General features: G+C 54.7%; 2 protein-coding genes across 7 annotated transcripts in view; both read left to right on the forward strand.

The window, feature by feature from the left end:
* Positions 1-16919, forward strand: part of LOC126569775 (F-actin-monooxygenase Mical) — a 43451-nt gene extending 26532 nt beyond the window's left edge. For 4 of the 6 annotated variants that reach the window (XM_050227118.1, XM_050227125.1, XM_050227108.1 and 1 more), the window contains 7 exons: positions 7286-7435; positions 7511-12451; positions 12606-12638; positions 13110-13374; positions 13477-13591; positions 13680-13990; positions 14089-14877. In XM_050227118.1, coding sequence (XP_050083075.1) covers positions 7286-7435; positions 7511-12451; positions 12606-12638; positions 13110-13374; positions 13477-13591; positions 13680-13990; positions 14089-14384 — 6111 coding nt within the window. In that variant the 3' untranslated portion in view covers positions 14385-14877. Of the gene's footprint in view, positions 1-7285; positions 7436-7510; positions 12452-12605; positions 12639-13109; positions 13375-13476; positions 13592-13679; positions 13991-14088; positions 14878-15167 lie in introns of those variants that run through there. The other 2 variants (XM_050227143.1, XM_050227133.1) reach the window with 2 other exon arrangements.
* LOC126569801 (uncharacterized) lies at positions 334-5542 on the forward strand. Its single transcript, XM_050227164.1, has one exon. The coding sequence runs from the start codon at positions 386-388 to the stop codon at positions 4634-4636; it is 4251 nt and encodes a 1416-aa protein (XP_050083121.1). The 5' UTR covers positions 334-385; the 3' UTR covers positions 4637-5542.
* Positions 16920-26551: the final 9632 nt, after the last annotated feature.

The raw sequence follows: 26551 nt of genomic DNA on the forward strand, positions 1-26551 counted from the left end.
CGGGTTGCGTAAGGCCGAGGCGAAGGCTGCCTCGAAACCGAACAGTGAACCGGCGGCCACGAAATCGGCAGCGGCAGCGGCAGAGGCAGCAGCAGCGTCAGTACCGAAGCTGACGATCAAGCGACCAGCATTCAAGATAGCGATGCCTGCCAAGATGCAGGAAACGCTGGAGGAGATCTATCTGGCGAGCCTGTCAAAGCTGGACACCCGCTCGTCATCGTTGATCGACCTGACGGCCGATCGGGCCGCGGAGACGGTGGAATCTGGTGCTGCCGAAGGTGCCCGGTTACCGGATAGCGCACTAGGTAAAGTAGTCGAAGAGGAGGAGGAGGAGAAGGAGGAGAAGGAGGAGAAGCAGGAGGGAAAGAACAGGGTGCCGGCAGTGATGGGAGGCGGCGCGGTAGTCGCCCCACTTCGGGGCTCCTTTCGTGACGTTTCCTCCCACGCTGGCCAGCCAGCGAACGAACCTAACTTACAGCCCTTTCAGAGCCAGCGCCCAGCAGCAGCAGCAGCAGCAGCAGCAACCGTGTCATCCGATGGATCACCGAAAGCATCGGCGAAGGGTTCGCCGAAGCCGTCGAAGCCGGCGAAATCGACACCGACGGCGACGACGAAGAAGAGTACGACAACGACGACGACGATGACGAAGACGACGAAGAGTGCTCCTGTAGCAGCGGTAGCAGCTCCTGCAGCGAGCTCGCCGCCATCGATCGTAAGTCGTTCTCCAGCGGCCACGGCACCGACACCGATGGTTTCTATGAGCCAGCAGCAGCAGCTGCAGCAGCAGCAGCTGAAGCAGCAGCAGAAGCAGCAGAACCAGTTGCCGCAGCAGCAGCAGCAGGTTATTGGCCCGAAACAGACGAACACGAAGACGGTGGTGTCCGCTACCGGTACTCCGACTGGAACACCGATCCCGTCCCGGAAAGTTATCTCTAGCGTGCAAATCTCTCTCCAGCACGTGGAGGCACCCACCAATGCCACCAGTAACAGTAGTAACAAGCAGAAACAAAACATTTCATCACCATCACCAGCATCAGCACAGAAGCCAAGTGCTGAAACTAAGCAACAGCAAACAGCAACAGTAACCGCCGCCCCTAAGTCCGCGTTCGCTGTCGTTGGTAAAGATCCACTGGCGCAGCGATCGATTTCAATGCTCGAGCTGCACCGTACCACCGCCCAAGAGAAGCTCGTAGGAGGGAAGATGTTGCTGCAGCACGCAAACAGTGGTAACGCATCGGTAGCAAGCGCCCTAGCCTCACCGGCGCTCAGCAGAAAGCAGAAGCAACCCCTCCAGTCCCACAACACGCCACCGTTATCCGCACAGCCTGCCGCTGTGGTCGAGCTAAAGGCGCCTGCTCCGGCACCGGTAGTACCGGCGGTATCTTCTCGCGCCCGTACGCTCTCCTCGGATGAGCAGTGCTTCGAGCAGTTGCGCAAAAAACACGAAGCCATCTTTGCGCAGGCGAAACCGGCTGACCGTAGCGAGGCCGATGCCGTAGCGACGGTGCCACCAACCATCACCAGTCCGCGGACGCTTGCCGAAGTCCGTAGCTCACTGCTTGTCAACCGAACAGCATCGCAGGAGCACACGGCGACGGCCACCGTGCCCACGAGCGTGAAGAGCAGCAGCGACATCGCTCCGCAGTACCGCGAGGGCATCAATCAGCTAGTGATGGAGCTGATGCCGGGAATGGATGAACGGCTGCTGGACGACGAGGTACCGGTACCGAGGCAACGGCAGCGCAGTTCGTTCGAGCGCGAGCGAATCAAGCTGCAGCGTAGCCAGAGTGCCGCCGCCGAGTCCAGTCGTGGCCAGTACCGTATGGAGGTGGTACGGGAGAGTGCACCGGGTAAGCGAGCAAGTAGCGGGGTGGAATCGCGACTCGGTAGCGAGGAAAAGATGCAGATCCGGCTTGAGCGTTCGGTGCAGATCAAGGAGCAGTACGCGAAGCAGGCCACAGGCGTCGCGCTGCAGTCTGCACCTCCTCCAGCAGCACCACCACAAACGACGACTAGAATGCCGCGTACGTATGTGTTAAACAACGTGCCGGAGGATGTGGACCGGCAGCAAGGTATACTGACGCGCGATCGATCCGAGCGGTCCACCGGCGAGGTGACAGACTTTGATGCCCTGCTGCTCGAGCAGCAGGAAGACGAATCGTCGTCGGTAGCAGCGAGCAAAGAGTTTGATCTGCTGCTGGCCGCTACTGAGGAGGAGCAGGAGAAGGAGAAGGAACCGAAGCTAACGGAACCAGCTGCGCAGCCGCAGCTGTCGGGCAAAGAGTTTGACAAGACGGTCAGCGAACTGACGGAAAAGTTCCTCCAGACAAAGAAGATGGCAGCGCCGGCCAGGAAGCCCGAGGTCGGGAAAACTTTGACTGCGCTTGACGATGCCATCGAACCGTCGTCCCAGACGGAGGTGGATCTACTGGAGGAACTCTGTAAGCCACCGGAAGCCGACACGGCGAAGGAAAAGCTGGACAGTTCGGATCTGATCAACAGCTCAGCGATTGCCGAATTGGCCCCACCGATGCCCGATGTCATTTCCATGACTGAACAGAAACAGCAGCAGCAGCAGCAGCAGGACGAGAAGAAGAACAAGAGCAAGAGCCCGAACCAGCTGGACGATACGTCCACACTGAAGATTCTGCAGTGTATGCCGACGCTCAAGAACAGCATGGCTGTGCCAATGCCGGCGCCGATCCAGGTGTACACACTGCACACTACGGACGGCAGTCCGGTGGAACCGGCACCATCCACCCAGGGCATGTCCGGTAATTACGCGCACATCCTGCGCGACATCACCTCCGGTCTGGTCGGGGCGGACTTTGCCGGATCGGTCGTGTACGAACCACCGTCGGTTACCGTCGTACCCGAGCGCACCGACTTTCAGCTCTACAAGCAGCGACTGGAAGAGAAGAAGGCGCGTGCCCGTGAGTCGGCACCGGAGGCACCGGGCACGGGCACCGAGCACGGGCAACCGCAACGACCGCTTCGGCGCCCGAAACAGAAATCCGGGGACAGCGACGGGACGAGCGGTGCGGCCACCGCGTTCGACAACTCGATCTGCATCGATCCGTGGCGTGCCCGGAAGTCGGCCAGCATCGAGAACATCGCGATCGAGCAGGTGTTTGTGAAGCGCAACAACGACGTCGTGGACACGTTCTTCGTGGTGCCGGACAAACCCGAACCTGGCCGGGCGTGTTTGCTGCGCCGCTCGAAATCGTACGATCGGTTGGCGGTGCCCGGCCCACGAACAGCTCGTAGCAAGCGTAGCGCCGAGCTCGAGGCCGATCACCGAGCGCGGGAGTTTGGGTACGATCTGGACCCACCGTCACTCCGCTCGCGGCAGCTGGTGGATCCGCGGTTGCGCCACCTCGACATCGAAGGCTCGGACGAGGAGCTGGCCAGTCTGCGGGGTGCCAGTACGTCCCGGCACCGCTTCCGCAAGAACAAATCGATGTCGGATGTGCGACGCAGGGAGACAGGGGCGGCGGAACCGGTTCCACCGAAGGTTGACATCGACCGGGAGTCGCCGCGACCGCGTACGACCGACTTCTCCAAGTGGGAAGCCATTCTCGACCGGGGTGTCACGTATTACGAGGGTTCCGCGGCGAAACCCTTGCGCTCGTCGGACATCAAGGGGCTGGAGCGGCGTATCGAGGAGCTGGAGGTGCGGAAGGCACGCCCGGCACGCCGCAAGGCTGCCATCCCGCGCGACTACGATCCGGATGAGTACGTGCCGCGTATCAACCGGCGGGCCGGTGTACTGGACGCGTACGGTGCTCTAGCCGATCCGACGTTACCGCGTGACTACGATCCGGATGAGTACGTGCCGAGACCGAACCGGCCGGGGCTGGTAGCAGCGCCCGTACAACCGCTACCCCGGTCCTACGATCCCGACGAGTACATACCGCGGGCGAACCGGCGTGAACCGGCAAGCCACGAGATTCCGGTACCGATCCAGCGTGGTCCCGCCAAGTACCTGAGACCGGAGCCGGCACCGGTGTATCCGGAGGATAGCGCCGGCCCGTACGGTGTCGCACCGGGACCACCGCCAGCATCGTTGGGACGCTCGAAAACGATGGCCCACGTGCCGGTGACAAGCAGCAGCGGTGCAGCGGCGAGCATGCGAAGCTACGATCTTCCGGCCCGGGACATAGCCCGTACGCAGTACGCGAGGCGGTATGATGCCGAGGACCGACACATTGTGGACCGCAGTCACCGGTTGCACGAGAAAACCAACAAGTACATCCGTTCGCAGGTTACGCGCAACGATCCGAATCCCTACATTCGCGAGATGCTCGAGAACGAGTCAGACGATGAGATACCGACGTACCATCAGCATCAGCATCATCATCATCACCATCCGATCAGTAGTTCGGCCGCCATCACCACCGCTGGCTACCGAGGAGGGCTCGGTACTTCTTCGAGCTACGGGACATCGGGTGCGGCTGCGATGAGCCGCATACAGACCAAGGCGATCACGCAACCGTCGCGCATGATGCACTATGCCGGTGGTTCCTCCGGTGGTTCTGGTGCTGGCCCACGGCCCTCGTCCTCCTACGATTCGCGTCGGCGCACTGGTGCATCGGATGCTGGCCGATCCGGGCGCGACAACTGCAACATCTCCTAGAGATGTTGCTTGTTTGTGTTTCGTATCGTACGAAAAACACAGCACACACATTGCACACAGATACACACTCAAACAAATCAACAGTGCGTGCGCTCTCTGCTCTTTCTCTCCTTCGTTCCCTCGCTCTCTCTCTCTCTCTCTCTCCCGCTCGCTCTCTATCTATCTGTGTGTCTCTTTGTTTATGCTGTGTGCGGTCTGCGAGCGTTTTTTTTCGGTCTAGTAGTGTTATTCAAACCAAACGGCAACAACAGCAGCAGCAGCAACAACAACAACTTGGAGGATGGTACTCAACTTCTAGCCGAAGTTTTTTTTTATCTCCATACATCCTACAACTACGCACATAACAAACCACCGCAACCACGCGTCCGAATGTCCTTTTCACTACTCGGTGCTGCAACAATCGAAACTCGAACAAAATAAACACCAATCCATGCGCCACCAGCGCCTCCGTGCCACATCTCATTTTGTTGCCAACACATAGCATCTCTCGCCCTCCACCATTTCATCCACCTCTATGCGCCTTTCACGCCGGTCTACCGTCGCACTACTACTGCTCCACAAAAAACTTCCACGTACTCCGTACTGTCTGGGCTTCGACGGTTTCGCTCACTTTGACGCACCCGGGGTCAGCGGGAGTTGCGGTGCCGGTGGGAACAAGGCATGGTGCAGTCGTCGGGCAGCGCCGGGCCGCGAGCAAACCAAACATCCTTTTCCATCCTGTGCTTCTGCCGGCCATCACATCACAGTGCCCATCATCCTCGGTCCACTCGGCACCACCATCCCCACCGCCACCCCAAACAACCCTAGCAACCCCATCTCGGCCAGCCTCCTCTTCGCCTCCCTCGTCTCACTAAGAAAGCGTGGTGGGACAAGAGAAAGACAAATGAAATAGAGAGTAGCCCAGTGGCGAGGTAAACTACCGAGTGTGTTTTGTTCGTGTGTCTCTGTGTGTGATATGATTTTCCTTATTGTTGTTGTTTTTTTTTGTTTTCATTCTTGTTGCTGCTATTTTGACTGTGATTTTTTTTATTGTACTCCTGTTCTGAATGGTTTTCGTTTTCGTTTTGCTTCTACTTTATTTCCTCATTGCTCATTTCTTCTTATTGTTGTTGCTATTTGTTGTTTTGTTTATTTTGCTCTAAGCTATCGCGCACTCCCCATTTGCGTTCGATGCATTTTATCTCAATCGTTTTGACAAATTGCGCTTTTCATTTCTACTCCCTTTTTTGTATCATTTGCCGCTTTCGGCCATCATATCGTTTGGTAGCTTTGCAACTACTATTGGCTACTACTATGCGCCACCACGATCGATCGTGTATCATTTTTAATTTTATTTTTTAATTGTTATGATGTTTCCGTTTGTGGCTCGCCGATTTCTGCCTATCAAAGGGAAGGGGGGGGGGGGTTCAATCTCAAGCTTTACTTTGGAATTAGTTAATGGATTAACTTTGGAATTAATTAATTGTGACCTTGGTTCTACTAAACAACGAAAGTTGTTGTGTATTGCAGAAAAAAGGCTCACAATTTTCACGGTCAACAAGGTCAACATCATTTTTTACCTGACCTTAGCTCTACTAAACAACAGGGAGCCAAGCAGACAGGTAGGCGGCGAAAACGAAAACGAAGGCGAAAGCAAAAACCAAAACAATCATGTGCAGGAGAACGGCCACTGCTGCGCCGAAATTTCCACCCACCCCGAAATTCTCGGAATCGATCTGGGTCGAAGTCGACTCGGGCTCGGAATTACCCCGCTAGCCACGATGGCTAAGCGTGATCGATGGCGCCAAAGCCAAATCAAAACAATAAACAACTTCGGCGAATGGTGTACCAAAGCAGAAGGTACAGTCACTGCTGCGCCGAACTATCCCCCCCCCCTGAAATTCCCGGAATTGATTTGGGTCGGAATCGACTCGGTTTGTTTTTGCACAGGCGCAATCGGAGTGCAATCGTGGGTAAAATTCCGAGCGCCCATCACTACGGGGTGTAACGGCAGGGTGGGGGGCTAAGGAAAGGTCGGTAACCTAGACAAGGCTAGACACTGGGTTAGACGTCTGGGCTAGACGTCTGGGTGGCGATGGTTGCGGCGCTTTCGATCATCCTCCAATCCTCACGTCCAAAATGCAAATCCAATCCACAATCCAACACCACCCTTTCCCCTCCTCCCCCGGGGGACGATGCTGGATGTTGGGCGAAAGGCAATAATAGGCAAGCAAACCAGCCTAGGCTAGAGGGCTTTCGCTTTCCACTAACCGCTCCGCGAATGTTCCGTTCCGTGTGGCCGACAAGCTCTGGCTCGGGCAGCGTGCAGCGAACCCGAATGGCCCCGATCATGCTGCTGCTACGCGCCGTGTTTCGTCGTGTTTTGCATCTGCTCGTGCGCAACCAGACTCCAGAGTGGAGGGGAACGAGGGCAGGAAGGGATTGCCTAAAAATTCTCTGCCTAAGAACACTCTCGCTCTGGGTCTCACTGTTTCTGTTCCGTTGATTGATGATTGCCTAGGATTAAGGGTGCGGCAGCAAGTAGTGCTTGCTTTACTTGCTTGCTTGCGCTGCCTGCAGCAGCTGCCAGTGGATTCATTAACTAACCCTGTCTGCCGCCTGGCGGTTTTTTTTTCTCTCTCTCTCTTTCTCTCCCCCTTTCGTTTACAGGGTGCGTCCGACTCCAAGTCGTCATCGGAGGAGGTCAACTCGGCGACGGAGATATCGACCGATTCGGAGTTCGACCACGAGCCGACACTTCGGATGCCACCACGCATTTTCATCGACGATACGCATTCACGAAAGCCGGCCCGAGTACAGGTGAGCGTGCGTGGAACATAATTTCCCTGCTGCATGCGCATAACGATTCCCTCTTTTGTGTCTCGCGTCTCGCAGGTGAAGCAAACCACGATCGACGACACACCATGGTACCGGCGGCCGATACCGGCGCCAGCAACGGGTAACCGAGATCAGCAACAGCAACAGCAGCGGCATGTGGACGCGCGGAGCGATGTGGAGTTTAAGCCGCTGGTCGAAGTCGACCCGTCGATCAAGCTGGCCGGACAGACGCGCCCGGTGCTGGCCACACCGCGGCTCGGTGATTACGGGCTCAGCAAGACGGCCAGCACGGAGGGAATTGCCTCGAAGAAGAGCCTCGAGCTGAAGAAGAAATATTTGCTGGGCGAGGAAGCGCCCGGTGTTGGCATCCTGAAGTCTGGTTCAGCGTCCGCGCTCGACTCCAAGTTCAAGTCGTTCCACTCGAACATTACTGAGTGCCAGAAGCTACTGAACCCAGCACCGGAGCTAAGCCCGACAATCACGGCAAAACCGGGCCTGGCGGCGCTACGCACCACGGCGGCGGCGATTTCTGCACCCGATTCCATGGCACCACGTTCGAACGAAGCAGAAAGTTCGGCTCCGGTGGTGCCCGGTGGGATGGTACGGCGGGACACTAGCGCGAAGGAAACCAACGTGTACATCGAGGGTAAAGCGACGAGCGTCAAGCGCTCGTCGCTGGTCGAAACGATCAACGCGACGCTTGTCGAGAACAAGCTGAACGAGCTGAAAACGCACGAGCTACTGCAGGGCGGTACGGTGCGGAAGGAATCGATCGATCTGCCGACCATTTCGTCCACCCCGAAATCGTGTTTGCCACAGGCTAACGGAGATGTGGTTGCTGCTGCTGCTGCTGCTGCTGCTGCTGCCACTGCCGCCAATAATAACAACAACGATAAACCCAACGCTACCAACAGCGTGAATAACGTGATCAACAACAACGAAAATGGTAGCAGTCACAACAATAATAACAACAACTGTTACAACGACGAGAATGACCGGCTGGAACGAGTCACTAGACTGACACCGGAGAAAAGCACGGCGATTGGCGCTGACGGTGGCCTGCAGGGCTCAACGGATGCTGCTGGGGACGAACTGGTGGGCGAAAAGCGGGACGAGCTGCAGTACATTGGCATCCTGAAGCCTGCCTACATTGACCTGACGACCGATTCACCGAACTGTGACCGTTCGCTGGTGGAGACGACGCTCGATTTTAGCATTACGCCACCGAAGGTGAGCGCCGAGCAGCAGAAACGGACTGAACCGCACAAGATGGTCCCATGTCGTCCCGGCCTCGTCGATAATCGTGTGCAGATCGATAGTAACGAGAATAAGATCAACAAGCAGCAGCAGGAGCAGCAGGAGCAGCAGCAGGAGCAGACTGCGGTAGATGCCAAGGAATTGTTGGTGAAGCGAGAGAAAACGGTTCCGAGCCAGCCTGCCCAACAGCACCAACAACAGGGTGAAGATGGCTGTCATGAGACGACGCTACAGGTGCCGGATGGGCCGTGGTCAAAGGACAAGAAGCAAGGTACAGACCAGAAAGGAGGCGATACTATCCTGGTCAGCAGTGGAGGCAGCAGCAGCAGCAGTTCCAGTAGCAGTAGCTCTAGTTCGAGCAGCAGCAGCAGCACCAGCAGCAGTTCGAGCGTGGAAGACATACCGCACTTCATCCTGGACTCGACGACAAGCCCGGAAACGCAAAACGATGAGCGGTTCGTGCCGCGGCTGGAAGTCCGAGACGCTACCGGTGAGCTGATGCAGATCGACAGTCTGATGATCATCGATGGGCGGTACATTGGTGATCCGGAGGATCTGAAGCTTATGGAGAAGCTACCACCGGACACGCAGATAGCGGCTCAGCTGCTACAGGAGGAGATGAATCAGGACAGCATCAACACGGTGGTCGAGTGGGTTGCGAGCGGTGCTACCGGTGCTGATGATACCACCGGTACGGCAGCGACAGTGGCAGGTGCGGGTCCACGCGAACAGCAGCAGAAGCCGCACACGCCCGTCGAGAATGGGGACATCGAAGAGGACGCTGGGCTACTCACACCGGTTGCCTCACCGGCGACCTCCCCCAGTAAACCGAAGCCCTACCTCCGGTTCGATTCACGGAACGAGAACAAAATCGACACACTGAAGAACATACCGTTCGTGCTGGACGGGGACCGTGGTGAGCGCGGTTCAGACGCCATTCAGAAACCCTCGTACCTGAAGCTGTACCACGCGAAGCTTCCCGATGACACGACCGCCGATGCCGATCGGACGCCGCTGGCTTGCGACGACGAAGCCACGATGATGCGTGTACCGGGTGGCGACCTACCGCCGGTGGTCGGTGCTGGCCCGTTGCTCCTGATGCCACCACCACGTACCGCGCACGATTCGGACTCGGAGGAGACCGAGGTGACGACACAGAACCTGACCGAGACGGAGCTGTCCGATTGGGCGGCGGACGATGCCGTGTCGGAGAACTTTGTCGACGTTGAGTTTGCGCTGAACGTGCCACCGTCGTCGTCGGGCAAGTCGTCGGGGCCGGCATCGCTGCAGCGACGCAATCAGCGCACGGCCAAGCACGCGGCACGACTGCAGCAGAAGAAGCAGCACAGTCGGACGCAACACCAGCAGCAGCAGCAGCTCCAGCAGGATCAACTGATGCTGATGACGGCAGCCGATGGTGCGGGTGGTGGTGGTGGCGGCGGCGAGGATGGTATCATCCGTAATCTGGCCCTGGACGATATCGAGTTCATGGATACGGGCTCGGAGGATGAAAGTGGTAGTGAAATGGTGATGCTGCACGCCGGCACCACCAATCGGGCGATGCTGCGGAACCGCGGTTATGCCGAGCTCGTCGATCCTAGTGTGGAGTCGCGCCGGGCGCTGCATTACCCCACGAATGCCGGCTCATCGGCACACCATTACCAGTCGACAGTCCGTGGCGATATGACGAGCGTGGCGGCAGCAGCAAACTCGATGCTGGTGGAAGCGATTAACAAGCAACTGACGTGCCGGGTTGACTATATCGAACAGGGCGCCTATCTGCTGGCCAACGATGATACGAAAACACCGATGAACGAGGAACCACCACCGGGAAAGATGACATTCGCCGCCCTCGGACAGTTGCAGCAGGCAGCGACCTCCATCGTACCTTCCCTCGATGGAAACAACGACATCGAGGAGGACAGTCTGCTGATTGTGCCCGGTTCGCTGGCCCCGGGTGGCGATGCTATCAAGGGTAAACAATCGGGCGAAACCGGGGGCGGAAAGGGAACCACGGAGGAGGAGGAAGAGAGTGGCGATGCGGTGACGATTGTGGCCGGTAATACGGTTGGCCAGCTATTTTTGGAGGGAAGCGGCGCTCCACCACCGTTACTCCCACCCGCAACGGTACTGGGTGGGCCGGACGGAGGTGGTGCAAGGGTAGCAAACGCGGCGGAAACGGCACCCGGAAGTGGTGCAGCGAAGCGCGCCAGTCTCGAGCGGAAGGACGGGCGTAAGGATTCCCTCAAGCACGTCGAGCACGTCGAGGAGTACGTGAAACTGTTGCAGCACCAGATCCAGCAGATCAGCAACGCCCAGGACACGCTCGAGGTGGTAAAAAAAGGGAAACGCAAAACGTCCAAGGGTGACCTCCCCGTAACCGTGAGTGGTGAGGCTGCCGACGGTGGGGAGGAAGTGATAGACGAGGGGCACGGGAACCAGGCGACCGAGGCGCAGTCGTATGTGGTTGCGCCGCCTACATCATCGTCATCATCGTCACCGCAGGGCTGGAACGGTGGCGGAACTAGTCGTGCCCGTCCAGAACCACCAGAGCCGCCCAAAAGCGTGGAGAAAAAGATAGAGGAGATCACGAAGGAGCGTGTTAAGCAGAAGGACCTCATACACGATCTAGTCATGGACAAGCTGCAGACGAAAAAGCAGCTGAACGCGGAGAAACGGCTCAACCGTAGCCGTAACCGGAACCACGCGCTCTGTCAGGTGGCGGCAATCGCCAACGGATCGTCGCTCGAGGCGATCGTATCTCCGTCCACCGTTTCCAGCACAGCCAAACCGGGTACCGGGTCGGTGGAGGGCCGCTCCTCCGTACAGCAGCCCCCCGTCGGCGCTATGCCGCCCTGCCAACTGGATGCTCCGGATGCTGGAAGCGGTAGCGCCGGCAACCAGCCGTACCCGTTTGTAACGCCCCGGAGGCAGCACCGCAACATAACCGAGACAACTCCCATCGGCCAGCTGACGGAGCATCTACGTGAGGAGGCACGCTCGAAAGCTCGCCAAAAGTCCAACCAGGATTTGGGTCTTTCGCCCGAGGACAGGGTTCTGTTGTTACGCAAAAAATATCGTAACAATGGGCGCCGTGCGCTCACCGATGATGAGCGTAACAAATCGGACGATGTAAAGAGCACCGAGCAGGAGAAAGAGCAGCAGCAGCAGCAGCAGCAGCAGCAGCAGCAACCCCACCACCACCACCACCACCACCACCATCACCATCACCATCTCGTCACCTCCAAAAGCGTCAATGATGTGTCGAACCACGCGATCCACGCACCGCCACCCTCCGGTACGGTCGCCATGACTCCCATTCAATCGTGCAACCCACCCCCGCTGACCGACTGCATCTCCGATCCGAATCTGGTGCAAAGTGTGGTACACGAACCGAACGGTGTCGGTGGCCGTGCGGCTGGTGCTGGGCGGACGCGCAGCAAGTGCAAGGACCGGGAACGGCGCAAAAGCATCATCGAGAAGGTGAGCGAGTTCTTTAACGGCCGGAGCAGCAGCAGCAGCAACAACAACAACGGGGGCAGCAAAAAGGACAGCAACAGCAGCAAGGAGTCATCGCCGACCAAGGATACGCGAGGGGCGAGTCAGCTGGGCGTGCCGCCGGGAGGGAGCAGCCTGGTGTGCACCGATCCGGCCGCATCAACAGCAAGCACTAGCACCGGAGGGGGGATGGGATTCTTGCGATCGTTCATGATCTCGCCAAAGCTTAAGGATAAATCCAAGGTAAGCAATGTAGGGTTTTACTTCGGTAGCGAGCGAGTGTTGGTGTTGGTTTGTGTGTACGTGGATAGGTGTTTTGCGCCGTGATAGGCGGAAGGGACGACTTCCAGAGTTGCATATTGTTGCTGATTTGTGCCTCCATTTCTCTTCTCTACAGTCGTGCTTTGATGTGAGGAACATTAGATGTGGTGTAAGAATCATACTCTAGATTCCTTTTTCACTCTTTCCCCCTCTCTCTGGGATCTCTTTTTACTATAGTATCCTCTGTGTAGGTTAGAATATTACTAGTTCCCCGAATTCTACATACCAAGCTCACCTTCCTCACTCACGTTTAACCATGAACACGATCCCCGCGTGTATTGCATTGCAAAACAAAGCTTGCGTCCAGTCTACCCTTAGTCTGTAGTTTTCTAGCCTAGCGAGATGCGTTCCATACCCACAGTTAAGCACTTAAACAACACACGATGTTACTAAAAATCCTTCTTGACAGTGCCGAAAAAAATTCCACCACTCCGCGAGTTGTTGTGCATGTTTCGTTTGCTGATCTGGTTCCCACAGCAGATCGAAGTTTGCATGTGCGCATGCGCCCGTACGTCCTGTTTGAATTCTACTTTGCCCATTTTGATTGCTTACCTCCCACACCATGCATTGTCTTTTGCAGTCAAAGGAAGGCTCACCGTACGGTCGCAGCGCGTCGGAGGACTGCTTGAACAACACCACAACAAGTGCTATGGCCGCGCCGCCGGTATCCTCGAGCGGTACGGGTTCACCAACGGGTGCACCGTTGCCAGCAACCAACACGAACACGACGGTGAATGGTACAGCGCGCTGCAGCAACAGCTACACGCCGATCGGGCGCAAGGAAGCGGAAGAGCTGGAACCACCACCGGTGCCACCGTTACCGCTTAATTATCAACCCTCCGATGGTAGGCGCGCCCATGGCCCATGGTCCTCCTTCCCATACTAGCTCGCTCGCGTGCTAATTCCACTCCCTGTCTGTTGGTTCCGATTGCTGCTATTTTTTACAGACGAATGCGGAGGAGGAGGAGGAGGAGGAGGAGGAGGAGCTTCGAACGAACCTAAAAACGAATTGAAAAAGCAACGTGCAATGTGGAAAGCGTCCCGACAAGCGGAATTGAAAAGGTAAACACCGCACATATTCTGCTCTCTCTCTGTGTCTCACTTTCGCACTTCACTTCACGTTTTCTCATTCGTCATTTGCGCTGCGCAGACTGAGAATTGCTCAAGAGATACGGCGCGAGCAGGAGGAGATCGAGGTAAAAATCGAAGACCTGGAGGCGCGTGGCGTGGAGATCGAGAAAGAGTTGCGGGGCGAGGGCGATGCACTGAAGCAAACCCTCGCCGCCAGCCACGGTGGTGCTAATGACGAGGATCTGGTGAAGGAGTGGCTGGAGATAATGCGCAACATCACGCAGCTGAAGGTACGGGACGACGAGCTGAGCATACGGCAGCAGGAGTTGCAGCTCGAGCATCGCCACGCGGAGCTGAAGGAAGAGCTCAACATGCGGCTATCCTCTGGCAGTGAGTACACGTGCAGTGTCCGACCCTTTTTTTTCTTTTCTTGCAGCTGACACCATTCTTCCATTCTTTCCACCTGTACCCCACGGTTCCCGTTACAGAGCTCGATAAGAACTCCTCCGATGTGGCAGCCGAGGGTGCGATACTGAACGAGATGCTTGAAATCGTGGCCAAGCGACAGGCGCTCCGGCCATCGCTAGATCCAGCGGGTTCACCGGGAACGACGGCGAAGCCATGGGTGGGCCGTACGACGAATGGGACCGATGTAAGCAATGCCTCTCAGTTAACGCGTGCCCCGCGGACGGCCGGCACACTGTTGTTGTTGCTGCTGCTGCTGCTGCTCGTTGCACTACCTGTTTGCATAGCTTTGTTTGGTGTTTGGTGGGCTATCCGCTAGCCCGTTAGTTCGTACGCACCACCGTAGGCGACCATTGCACCGTGTTATTTAGCTCACCAATTTCCGCATACGCATACAAATTACACGCACATTTATGACATTATCAGCACTGCGGACAAGCCAGACTGTCCAAGACTGAGAACACAAACCATACTGCCTAGTTTGCTGCTATAATCGTCTGCATCCCCTAGTTCTCTGACTAGTGTATTGATAGATAGACGTTGTTTAGCCTAACAGACACACACATAAACACACACACAGACAGACAGACAAGCACACATCATTCAATGGCGCAGGTGTACAAGTAGAGAATGCTCGGTAGAACGGTTTTCTCTCGTCCTATCCTCATTCTCTCACTCAATTCAGCACGCGCCAATTCAATTCCTGTGTCATTAGCATCGGTGTGATGTACATCAACTAACCACTGACTTTTGTAAAAAAAAAAAAGATATGGATCAAATAATTTCCCAAATATAGAATCCCCCACCTCGCACATACCGTAGGTTTTAACCCTTTTGTTTTTTTGTTGCACGATTTCTTTACCCCTTTTCCTTAGTTGTATTTCTCCCCCTACCCACGTGGGGGGATGTTCCAAAGAAGCACTTTGTTTGCAGCTCATTTTGCGTTTTGTGCCTTGTTTTGGATTAGTGGATGGATTAGAGCATTGCCTATTTTTTAACAATCGAACGACGAGCGCGTTCGCTACTATACACCACTCGCAAAAGTATTCATCTGTTTCCCCTTTTTTTTGTGTCATTTCTATTCTCTCCTACTCTCTTTCAGCTATAAAGAGCTAGCCCAAGGACCACCTTTCACTGAAACCATACCCTCTAACAAAAAAGGAAACAAAAACAAGAAAACAATGTTTATCAATACAGGAATTGTACAGCGAGTGAAAGAGCAAGGCAGACCCGGCGGGGTATAACCGTGTGGCGGATGTTCTTCGCGTAAACCAGTACTACTCCACTCCATCAGCCATCAGCCACCAGCGACAACCAGCGGACGGGAGGGTCGTGAAGCCCGGCAGCCCGGATAGTGTAGCCAGCTGCATCCTTGTGCCGGCCTTGCGCGACACTACCAAAGACCCCATGGGAAAGGATGCAGCAAACCCAGGAGGGAGCGACTGAAGCGGGCTGGCAACCGACCGTGAATCGTTGGAGAATCGGATGATGATTCACTAGCAAACTACGTGTAATACTGCTTTCCAAAAAAAAAAAAACAACAAATCAATGGAAACAGGCCGTGGCAGCAGGAGATTGCTTGCGCAGGTGGCACAGGATAGGACAACCGGGGGTTAGGCGGCGGTGCTCGATTGATATATAGTTTGTAAGGGAGAGAAGGCTTGTGCATACAACACAGGGGGTTAGGGGGGGGGGGGGGGCTGGGGGTCTCGTGGGTATGCGAAGCGTACGTACCAGCACCTGCAGCAGAATGGGCTGACCGGGGGGAGCCTTGAAACCTCCTTCCCACCCCGGTATTCTACCAAATAGAAGAACAAAAAAAAAAGAAAACACATTAATATGAAGCAACAAACCGGTCGGTGTGCTACCATTGGACCCTTGTTGGTTGGTTGGGAGGGGAGGAGAAATATATATATATATATGTTTTAATTTAATCCTGCAATCCAGACAGTATAGGAACGGTGCGAGAAACGGAGAGGATCTGGTCAGAGGAGTTTAGTGTAACAAGTAAGTGAGAGATGGGAGACGGGCGCATCGCGATATGTCATTAGTTAGCTCTCTCTGCCTCTCTCTCTCTTCTCGGTTTAATTTTCGCTCTCTTTCACGAGCAACTGCTTCACTTAGATAGCAACGGTCCAGCTTGAACTCCGGTTTTTTTTTTGTTTTTTGTTTCAATCGCTTCTTTTGTATCAATTTCGTCTTTTCTTCTTATTATCTGCATGCGGTTCGACACTGGTAGTTAGAAGAAGCTTACATAGTTTCATTTGGTTTTTTCCGTTTTTCATAGTTTTCCGTTGTGCGAGTTTCGTGCGCACCAGTTTCGATTAGACTAGCCACTAGCATGGATTTATTCTCTTCTCATCTCGTTTTTGCCGAATCCAAACAACAAAGTCCCAAACGTTTTGACCAAACGATGTTTCGTTCGTTCTTTAAAAAAAAACAGTTTTCTTCGTTTTCCATTGCATGCCCAGCAACTTGGCCTAGACTAGGCGTTTATAAGTTTCCCGTCTTGTTATCCCCCCCCCCCCCCACTCCTCTTCCTGTTTTCTCATGCGACATGTGTGCGACAACGAATTATCACCTTAAAGAAAAACGCTCAAAGCGAATTCGCGAATCTGGCAAGCAGGGAGCAGGGAGCAATGAAAGAAAGGAAAGAACGAGGGTGAACGCGTTTAGGGCGGATAAGGATAAGCTCAGGAGGAGGTTTCAGCAGATTACAGCTTGATACCATGAAGCAAGCAAACACGCACAAATCAATGTGGTGAACGTTTATTTCCCGTTTTTTTTTCTTCTGTTTTTCTTTTCTCAAATTGTGACAATGAAGGCCTTTGGCGCGCTGTAATGTAAAATTGGAGCTGAGTGATTCCTGTGTATTCTTTGTGTTTTGTTTGTTTTTCTCTCTTTTTGTTTTGGGAAAATAAAAAAGAAAACAATGTTTGATGGAAAAGAAAGAAACGAACTAGGAGGAAAGTGGAACCATAACCGAACCAATGACGACGACGACTATGGCGCCGATGATGATATACTTTTCTTCCCGTTGGATGGCCGGTAAATATTTGCTCGGTGCGCAATGTGCGATACTGTGCGAAGGCGCTGCGGGCGAGCGCGTTGGCGTCCTCCACTATCTACCTACGGTGGTTATGGTTCATTGAATCCATTCGCCTGGGAGTCCGAAGCACCCGGCAGCTCGTTACCCTTCTCGTTCTCTCTTTCGCTCTCTCTTTGTCGGCCGTGGTCATCGGCCCCACTCTTAGACCGTGATTGGCGATTCATGGTCCGTATCAGTCGGTATCCATCCCCTGCCCGCCCTTGATCACTTACTTGCTTGCACACGGTGTGCTTATGTGTCTGTCCGGTGCTGTTACGGCTTGCCGGTCACGTATTTCATATGTTTCAATTTCCCAATCTAAAACTATCGGCTCTGGGCGATCGGAAACCGTAGCATTCGCCATTTCTCCGCCCTGAGCTGCTGCTGCTGCTGCTGCTGAGATAGGGCAATGTCTCGCTACCACCCTTCCCGGGGTGGGGTTCGCGGCGTAACGCAAAGTTTAGCTATCATCCACCAAGCCCCTCCAGCTCCAAGGGTGTGGTTTGCTAAAGTCCAGCATAAGCAGTTTGCATTTGTGGCGAGATGCGCTCCCGATGCACTTTGGCCACGGTTCCCCGCTTACAGCACGCGCCCAAGCGAATCGAATTCCGCTCTATCTTTCCTTCCCTTTCACCCTCTTTTACTCACTATCTCCACCGCTATCTCAAATATATGCAGGGAAGCCCTGGGAATTTTCTAATGTACGAGATAGGCCGCTAGCTCTTTACTCACGGACCATCTGGTTGCTGTAGGGACCAACGCCACGTACAAGTCGCCCACTCTCTCCGGACAACCCGGGAAATCCTCTCCCCCCCCCCCCCCCCCCCCCAAATTCGTCGCCTTCGAAAGTTCTTTAATTTGTTTGAAATTCACGCAGAACCACGGCGAAAACAACAGTCAACCAGAAGCCAGCTCCAAGGGGAGGGCTGTAGGAGGGGAAATAGAAGAACCGCAGCATCATCATCAGCAGCAGGGCCACCCCCCTGGGCCGGTCAACAGCGTCGCCGAGAACAACAATCTGGAACCGACCGCACGGGCAGCTAGAAAGGTGAAGGGAACGCGACGTAACATTAAGAAGTTCGGCCTGAGCCTGCGACGCGGCTGCGTCCCATTTCACGGTCCAGTGGGCGGCGGCGGACCGTAGGGGGTAGCGAGTGAACCCCAGGACCATCGATCCGTGACTGCCGGTCCGGTCCCGGTCCAGTTCCGTGCCTGGCGATGCCGAGATTTCCTGCTCTCCAGCAAAGAGGCAGAGAGAGAGAGAGGGGGAGAACGCGCAGGAGAGAGCCACCAATAATTGAATATCGAAGATGGTTTATGGAATCATTACTGTTTTTGGGTTTTGTTTTTGGGCTTCCACGCGGATCAGAAAGTTGTCACGGAGATTGTGTGCTGCTGCTGCTGTGGCAATGTGGGAATGTTGCCTCCAATGTTGCGGTAAATTGCGCCAAAACATGTCACCGTCTTGGTCTGTAATTTCGTTTCGCTTCGATAACGCGCGGAGAGAGAGAGAGACGGAGAGAGATGGAGAGTGTGCCTGGGGTGCAGTAGGTTGGGAGGGGGGGGGGGGATGGAAACAACCTTCAGTTTAATGGTTTGCGGAGGGGAAGGTAACCGATAGGGCAGCCGAGCGAGCTTCGGTAAACCCCGGTGGATAATGTTATTTATAAGAAAACGATTTTAAATTGAATGATTATTCAAATTGCACCCCTGCATCCCTCCCTCGGGGGGGGGGGGGGGGGGGGGGGGTATGTGTATGACGGTGGACGGGCGGTTGTATACCACGAGCGTTACTCGAAGGAGCAGGAGAAGAAGGTGAGCTTATTAAGGGTCCTTCTCGCCACTGGCCAACACAGTAGCAGCAGAAAAAGCGCCGTGGACGCGCGATTGGTTCCCATGTTCGACATTTAAGGAACAAGATGGCACACCGGAAGTCCTGTGATCCTGTGATTGGTTCTGGGTGTGGGTGTTTGCCATGAGCGTGAGCGTGTGTTGCTGTGTTGCGCGCGCGGGAGTATTTATGATAAATGTTTACTTTACCGAAAGCCACAGGCTTTGCCACCGCTACCGGCACCGACACTCGACATCAAAACCTCAGCATCCGTCCATGGTGGTGGGTGGGTGAGAGACAGAGAGAGAGAGAGAGGGAGCCCTGGGAGGGGTCTGTTGCGGTTGAGCTGTCGGTTGGCTTCCGATATTGCGCTTTCCGGTACGGGCACCCTTTCCCTTTATCCATCATCAACCCCCTCTCCCCCTCCAGGAACATTCTGCATATCCGCGTGACCTCCCATACGGTTCATTCGGTAACTGGCGGATGGTATCGGTTCGGTCGGTGGAAGGGTCGACGCTTTATTGCATATTTAATGATGGTGCCTGAATGAGCAATGATGGCCGCGGTGTGGCGAGTCACACTACCCCCCCCCCCCCACCTCCCCCATCTCCACCTCACCCTACTACCGGCTCGTTGATGAGATGATGATAATGGTGATGATGATGATGATCAAAAATCTGCCAAAAATCTTCACTTCAAAAATCTGCCAAAAATCGAAAAATAGGAAATTCAACAAAAACTCGACGGGGTTACCTGGATAAACTTATAATCTTTCTAACGAATATCGATTTGTACATTTGTACAGTCTCTCTTTAAGCGATTAAACCGACAAATGAAGGCTCGGCTTCATCCAAAAAGTGGCAAACGTTTTCTTCGTGTTTCTGGAATGTTTCTTCGTGTTTCTGCAAGCTGGTCTGTGTAATATTTCTAGATAGTTACCAGCTTTGAAAGCAGTGGTTTGAGCACACTATGATGGTGACGGATTGATCAATGATCAAAACCGGGTTCGTCGCTTAAAGTCTTTTGATACCGAACCGAAAAAGATCGATTTTTGATGATTTGTTTTAAGAAAACTATCAAACTATTTATGTTTTGGTAAATGCCATAATAAATTACAAGCTTTCAACTATATTTGGTCGTATTTTGGGGATGATTTATAAACAATTGCGTCCATGGCATCAAAATCCGGGAGTGCATGTCTGCAAAAATGGATTTTTTGTTTTGGTGCCCATCGTATCGTAGCAGCGCGATGGGTCATCAGAAAAATGCAAATCAATATTCTTTTCATAAATTTAAAAACTTGAAATTCTATTGTTTCGATTGTTGACGGATTTCTTCTGCTGTACGCGATTGAAAGCTAATCTGCTTTCAGGCGTGCGGGAGTAAGACAAGAAACAGTTGCCAGCGTGCACCAGCGTGAAAGGCTTGAGGCCCCGTAAGGAAGGACACCCTGTACGGTATTAGTGTGTGTCTATCGATGCGATACCAGGGGAGGGGAATGTGGAAAAGGGTCACGGTGCAACCCGATACCGGCAAACCAATCTAGCTCATCCTGGTGGCCACTGGAGGACGTCAAATCATTGCATTAATTGAAAATAAATATAACATTACTCTTCTTCGATGGTTCCCGTTCCCGTAGCAGACGTGGGACAACTTGTACTACATTCTGGCGAAACAGACTAAGAGCAGTGTACCAGAGAGAGAGAGAGAGAGAGAGAGAGCGAGAGAGAGAGAGCGTCCCAGGAGCGCCTTATCCAAGTGTTGCCAGGAGTTGCCACCGGTCTAGCCGGCTCCTGGCGGTAAGGATATGTCTTTAATTAAAAAATCAATCGTCTTCTCAAGCCTGTACGCGTGTGTGTTTGCGTCTCGGATCGTCGTAACAAGCAATCACGTTCCCCGGGCCAAGGGGGGGAGGGAGAAAGGCGAGCACGCGGAGTGAAGATGACTATCCGAACAAACGAGCCGGAATCGTTCCGGTGCTTTGGCGTTGGCGGGCGGCCAGCTGGCGCTCGCACCACTCCTGGCGGTGGGTATTGGGGACCCCGGGAAGCCGCTGTGGGCCCGCTCCACGCAAAACCGTCGTGCCCAGCAGCCATTATTTATTATTATTATGAGCCAGTGAGGGAAAGCGGACTGGGTGATGGTGGTGGTGGAAAGAGGACCAAGACTCCCTAGCCTCCATTCCTGGTTCCGTAAGCGTCTTTCCGTCTTTCCAGTCCAGCCCAGTCCAGCCCAGTCCAGGTTTCAGGTTCCAGGGGGCCTTTGGAGCGCTGGCTGCCCATAAATAGTGGATAGCCATCGTCGTCGTCGTCGTCGAACCGCTCCGGTGACCAGCCGTGTGGAGTGAAGCGTAGCAGCAGTTGGCCGGCTCGCTTGTTCCGAGTTTGCTGCTGCTGTCCACCAGGGAGAGTCGAATGGAGAAATAAGCGATTACGTTGTACGCCCCGCTGTACAACAGGGGCCAACCGTTTTATGCAAAAGCCATCGGATTCCGGGCACACCGGCAGCGTAGCTGGTGGCAAGGGGCCACCTCTCCCTCACTCTCTCTCTCTCTCTCTCTCTCTCTCTCTCTCTCTCTCTCTCTCAATTGCCCACTAATCGATTGCTTGGCATGGCCGAACGAACGAATTCTTCTGCCCGATCCGGCTCACCTGGTAAACGCTACTGGCCACCAGGGCCCCCCGGCGCCAGTGTGAAGTGCCGTTCCCCGTACCGGCAGTAGCGTGCACACTTGCCATGGGCTTTCGAGTGGGTTTTTGTGAGAGGGAACGTGTGGGAGGGAGGGAGTGCCGTCTGGTGCACTTCGCACTTGAACGCGCGCGCCCCAAACTAATTAAACCCTTCACTCGCTCCCGTCACGAGTGTCCGCGCGGACCTCTCGATATCACCATCAGCACCGCTTAACCGCTTGATTGTCTTCCCGCTTTAAGGGTGGCATGTGTCCTCAGCGCGCGTTCCAAGTGTCCTAACGGGGTTCGAGTGGACGCGGCGCGCCGCAAGAGGCATTGGCATATGAGTACCGGGGTCAATCATCGCCCGGAATCATCAACCCCTTTTCTCGTGCTCTGCTAAGGGGGTGAAGGGTGGGTGTGGGAGTCCTGATTCGTGGTTTATCATCGCAAACGAACCTCTCTAGACAGTTGGCCTCTTCAAAACAGCCGCGATCCGAAAGCCAAGAGAGGAGAGAAAGGAGAGAAAGGAGAGAGAGAGAGAGAGAGAGTGCCACTATTCATCAGCATCAGATTCCTTTAGTCTTCACTCTGCACCAGCCAGCCGGAGCCGGAGCTGGATTGTTTCAACGTTACTGTGTGCCGGGTAGCTGGCGAAAGGGGGGGGGGGGGGGGGGCGAGGGGGATGAGGATGCTCAAATGATGGTCTGCAGTTGAGTGCGCTGGCCAGTAGCGCATTGTGCACACGCATCTATGCAACGAACGCCTTGCGTGATGCACCCGTGATAACAATGTGAAGAGACAGACAGAGAAAGAGAGAGAATGACCGTGGAACGAGTCTGGATCACCGTCGTTGTCGTCTGTGGCTTTAAAGTTTTCTCTTCTTCTTGTTTTTTTTTTTACGCCAGTCATAACTTTAGTCCGAAAGGATTCTAGCGGTATGCAAACGAGCTGTGCGGTGGTGCGGTGGAGTTTTGCTCGTCTGTGCCCCCCCCCCTCCCCCTTTCCTCACACAAACATACACACATTGCTGTGCACAGGCAGCACAGTTACGACAGTTGATCCCCTGCGCCTGGCCACCCACCACCAACCCCCGCCCGAAAGGACCAAGGAGTCTCGACAACTCGGCAGAAAACGCGGGGACCTAAGGGTGGTCCATCGTCACAGCGCTAGCTGACTGGCTGGCTGGCTGGCTGGCTGGCTGGCGGTGAAAGCTGTAAAACTTACTAAACATCTTATCAGCAGCAAACCCTCCCCCCCCCCCCCCTCCCCCCGCTCACCATCTACCCCTTTTTTACCTTTTCCCTGCGCAAAAGCCCTGGCAACTACAACTGACGACTGACACCCATCAGTATCGAGGAGGGCGGGAGATCGGTGGGTCGGTCGGAAGTTTACACAGCCGAGCACGCTAACGCGCCCGGGCACTAACTTCCACTTTGTTTCCCTCCCTCCCTACCCCCTTCAGCTTCTCCTTTGACTTATTTTTAGCGACTTCGTCTTGGTTCTTCTTCTTCTTCTTCTTCTTTTTGATCGCCTTCACGCGGTGCAGCAGCGGCAAAACGTAACGGGTCCCAGGTCAGGTCGCACCCCTCGGTCGGTCCTCCGTTAATCGTTATCGGCATGAGCCGCCCAGCCACCAGCCAACACCATTTTCTCTCTCTCTTTCTGTCTCTGTCTTTTTCTTCCTGTAACTCCGGACGCTGCTGCAGGAAAGAAACACGGTCATGGCCGTCTAGTAACCGTACAGCAGCCTATCAAAAAGAGAGAGAGAGAAGGAGAGAGAGAGAAGAGAGAGAGAGAGAGAGAGCAAGGGCTGACGGACGGACGGACGGACGGACTGGCCGAGACTCAATAAAAAAGGAGTAACACAGACACGGGACTACGCTGATGGCTTACGGGCGGCTACTGAAACCGAGAACCGGTATCGGGCGGAGGTGAGCGAAGGGACTGCAGGGTGGAAGGGGAGGGGGGGGGGGAAGAGCGACAGGAAGAAGAAAGAAAAAAAAAAGAAGACGGAACTGGAAATAACGTAACAGCAAATTGAGTTATGCTTCCATTTCATTAAACTTTTACTCAAAACTTTATCTTTATGCTGCATCTTTAAATTATGTTTAGCATCCTCGCACAGGCGATGCCGTGGGGAAGGGAGGGGGGGGGCGGTGGTTGGGTTGCTGAGGTGCGAAACCAACCCCTGGCAACTGGCACGCTAGCTCGCTCGCACTACGCCCTGTTCCTGATTTCCATCCCCTCTCGGTTCCTCAACTGCCACCCACTTCCTCCCTCTCTCTCGCGCTCTCTCTCTATGTCTCATAGAACTACTCCCGAAGAGGTAGCAGCAGGAGCAGCAGCAGCTCGCTTGAAACAATGGAAACCCCCCCAGAACTCATTCTCCTGCCCTTCCAAACTTCCCCCAGGCTTTAGACAGCCAGCCAGTCTCACTCCTTTTTGCATATTGCACCTGGCAGCCCCAGGTGAGGGCAGTGTGGACTGTTGGAGGGTGCTAGAGGCCCCGGATGGCTCCGGTTGGATGTGTATTATCAATCGAGGGGACGCATCCTTCGTCGTGGCTCCTGGTGAAGGAACTGGTGCTGCTGCTGTTGCTGCTGCGTTGGGTAGTGCATCCGGAGGAACTTTTGCAACGATGCAAAGGGGCGTGGACGAGGCTGCCAAGATTGCTGTGGCTTCTTGGTGTTGTGCAAACTTCCCACCAGCCAGCTGCCTGCAGGCTGCCCCCCCCCCCCCCCCCCCCCCTGTGACTTGTGCCTTGTGGGGTGCAATTTGCTGCAGCAGTCTTCTGCTTCTTCTTCCTCTTTCATTCGAAAGCTGCTTCTTTCATTCGAAAACATTAATTCACTCATCGTTCTGTTTCATTACGTTTATTTATCTTTTAAATTAATCGTAACATCCGCTTCGTTGCGCTCGACGCAACGTCAGGTACGCCGCTGCCTCTACCAAAACGAGCTGTGGACCAGTGAACCACACGCCACACACCGAAAGGATAAGCTGGCTGCCAACCGTTCCATCGATCGCAGCAGCAGCAGCAGCGCCAGCAGTAATCGCGAATTGCCAATCGCAACCGAACGGCACCATCAGCAGCATCATCGCTGTAATCCTCTGCTTAAAGCCCTGTGCAACGAGCAAAAATCATCCTTCCCCTGCCCGCACCAGCACGCACATATTGCGATTCGGGGTGTCGATTGGTTCGCTCGCGAGCGGACACATTAGCACGCCCCGTAACACCACCACTGTCGCTATTTTATTTCTTCGATAGCATTAGCAGGTAATTTATCATTGACCAGCAAGCAAACCAGCTGGCTGGTTGCTCGATGGTTCGACGTTTAGGCGGCATTTAGCATCAGCATCGCGTCCTCGTACGAGCCTGGGTCGCACTGGTCGTGGAGTCTCCGGCCAATACACGGGCAATTAACGGGTGCGCGCGCGCTCGCGGTGCAATAAAACGGTGACCGCGATTTATTGGGGAGCGCGATAAGCGCTCTACGCGCCAGAATGTGCCCGTGTTCTAGAGCACCACCGTCGGAGCAGAGATGGGGCCGTCTCTAAGGGCCGTTAAGGGGTTGCTCAAACGGTACCGGGGAGGAGGAGGAGGTTGAAATCAGTCAATCGTACGCAGAGAGCAACCCCCCCACAAAAGCTCCCCAGAGACAGAGAGAGAGAGAGAGAGAGAGAGAGAGATAGAGAGAGAGAGAGAGAGAGAGAGAGAGCGACTCCAGCGCAGCCATTTCTTTGGCTTACAGCAATTGATTTATGCTTAATAATGGGATGGAAAGGGGGGTGGGGGGCATTGGGACAAAATGGGCGCCTGGTGACAATCACCTCTCTCTCTCTCTCTCTCTCTCTCTCTCTCTCTCTCTTTCGTGTGCAGCGGTGGCTGCCAGACAACGCTAGGAACGATTTATGGTCGCGGATAGCCCCGTCCGTGAAAGTGCAATTTATTGACCTTCGATCACACTCAAGCACGCACTGGAGCGGGGTCGTGCAACCCCACATGGCAAAACCACTCGCAGTGCACACACAAGTTTCTGGATGGTTTCTGGTGATTCCGGATGGTTTGTGGTTTTTGCCTCCCCCCCCCCCCCCCCGCCGATTGAGCAAATGTGCGTGGCGTGTCAGTAGCAGGCAGGCCCTTCTTGCATGACATTTCGACGGGCGGTTTCCAGTTTTGTGGTTTGCTAGGTGCCTAGGCAGCGCGTTCCGCTCGATCGCAATCGTGGCCACCAAACCAACGACACCCCTTCTGCAGGTTCACCCCCTTTCTCTCTCTCTCTGTAGCTTTTGTACTAAAAACCATTTAGCACATTGTTTCGCCAGTTCTGCTGCTGCTGCTGCTGCTGCTACTGCTTCTTATAAAGGACGCCTCGTAATAGAGTGAGTCACTCCACGTGCACACATCCACACATAGCGAGCCAGAGCAAAAGCCACTGCAATGGCAGCTGATGTAAGCATCTTAGTAAGTGCCAAGACGGGCGGGTAGCCGAAAGATGGACTCCGACCAGCCCGAAACCAGCCACCGTTTGCCGCAATTGACTTCTTCGACCGCGTTAATAGAGTTGGATCCGTCCCTCGTTCCTTCTGAACGTCGTACGGTTCTCGGATGCGGCGGCCATTGGCGTGCCGTGGGGCACCATTGTTTCCAGCGTGGCAGGGAGAAGATAAAAAATTTAAAATCCTCGACGTTCTCGACGCGATGTTCCGGCGAGCACAGATCGTAAGAAGCAGCAGCAGCAGCAGCAGCAACAGCAGTACCAGGGCGCCTGCGAGAGCCAAAACGATGAGCACATAAAGCCAGCATAAAGCGAAAAGGGAACTTTGGATTGCTGGTGCTTGCTGGTGCTGGCAGCTTTTGTGCGGTGGGCAGCACCGGCAGCAGCCGGCAATCC

This window comes from Anopheles aquasalis, chromosome X (genome assembly GCF_943734665.1).
Source record: "Anopheles aquasalis chromosome X, idAnoAquaMG_Q_19, whole genome shotgun sequence".
NCBI lineage: Eukaryota > Metazoa > Arthropoda > Insecta > Diptera > Culicidae > Anopheles > Anopheles aquasalis.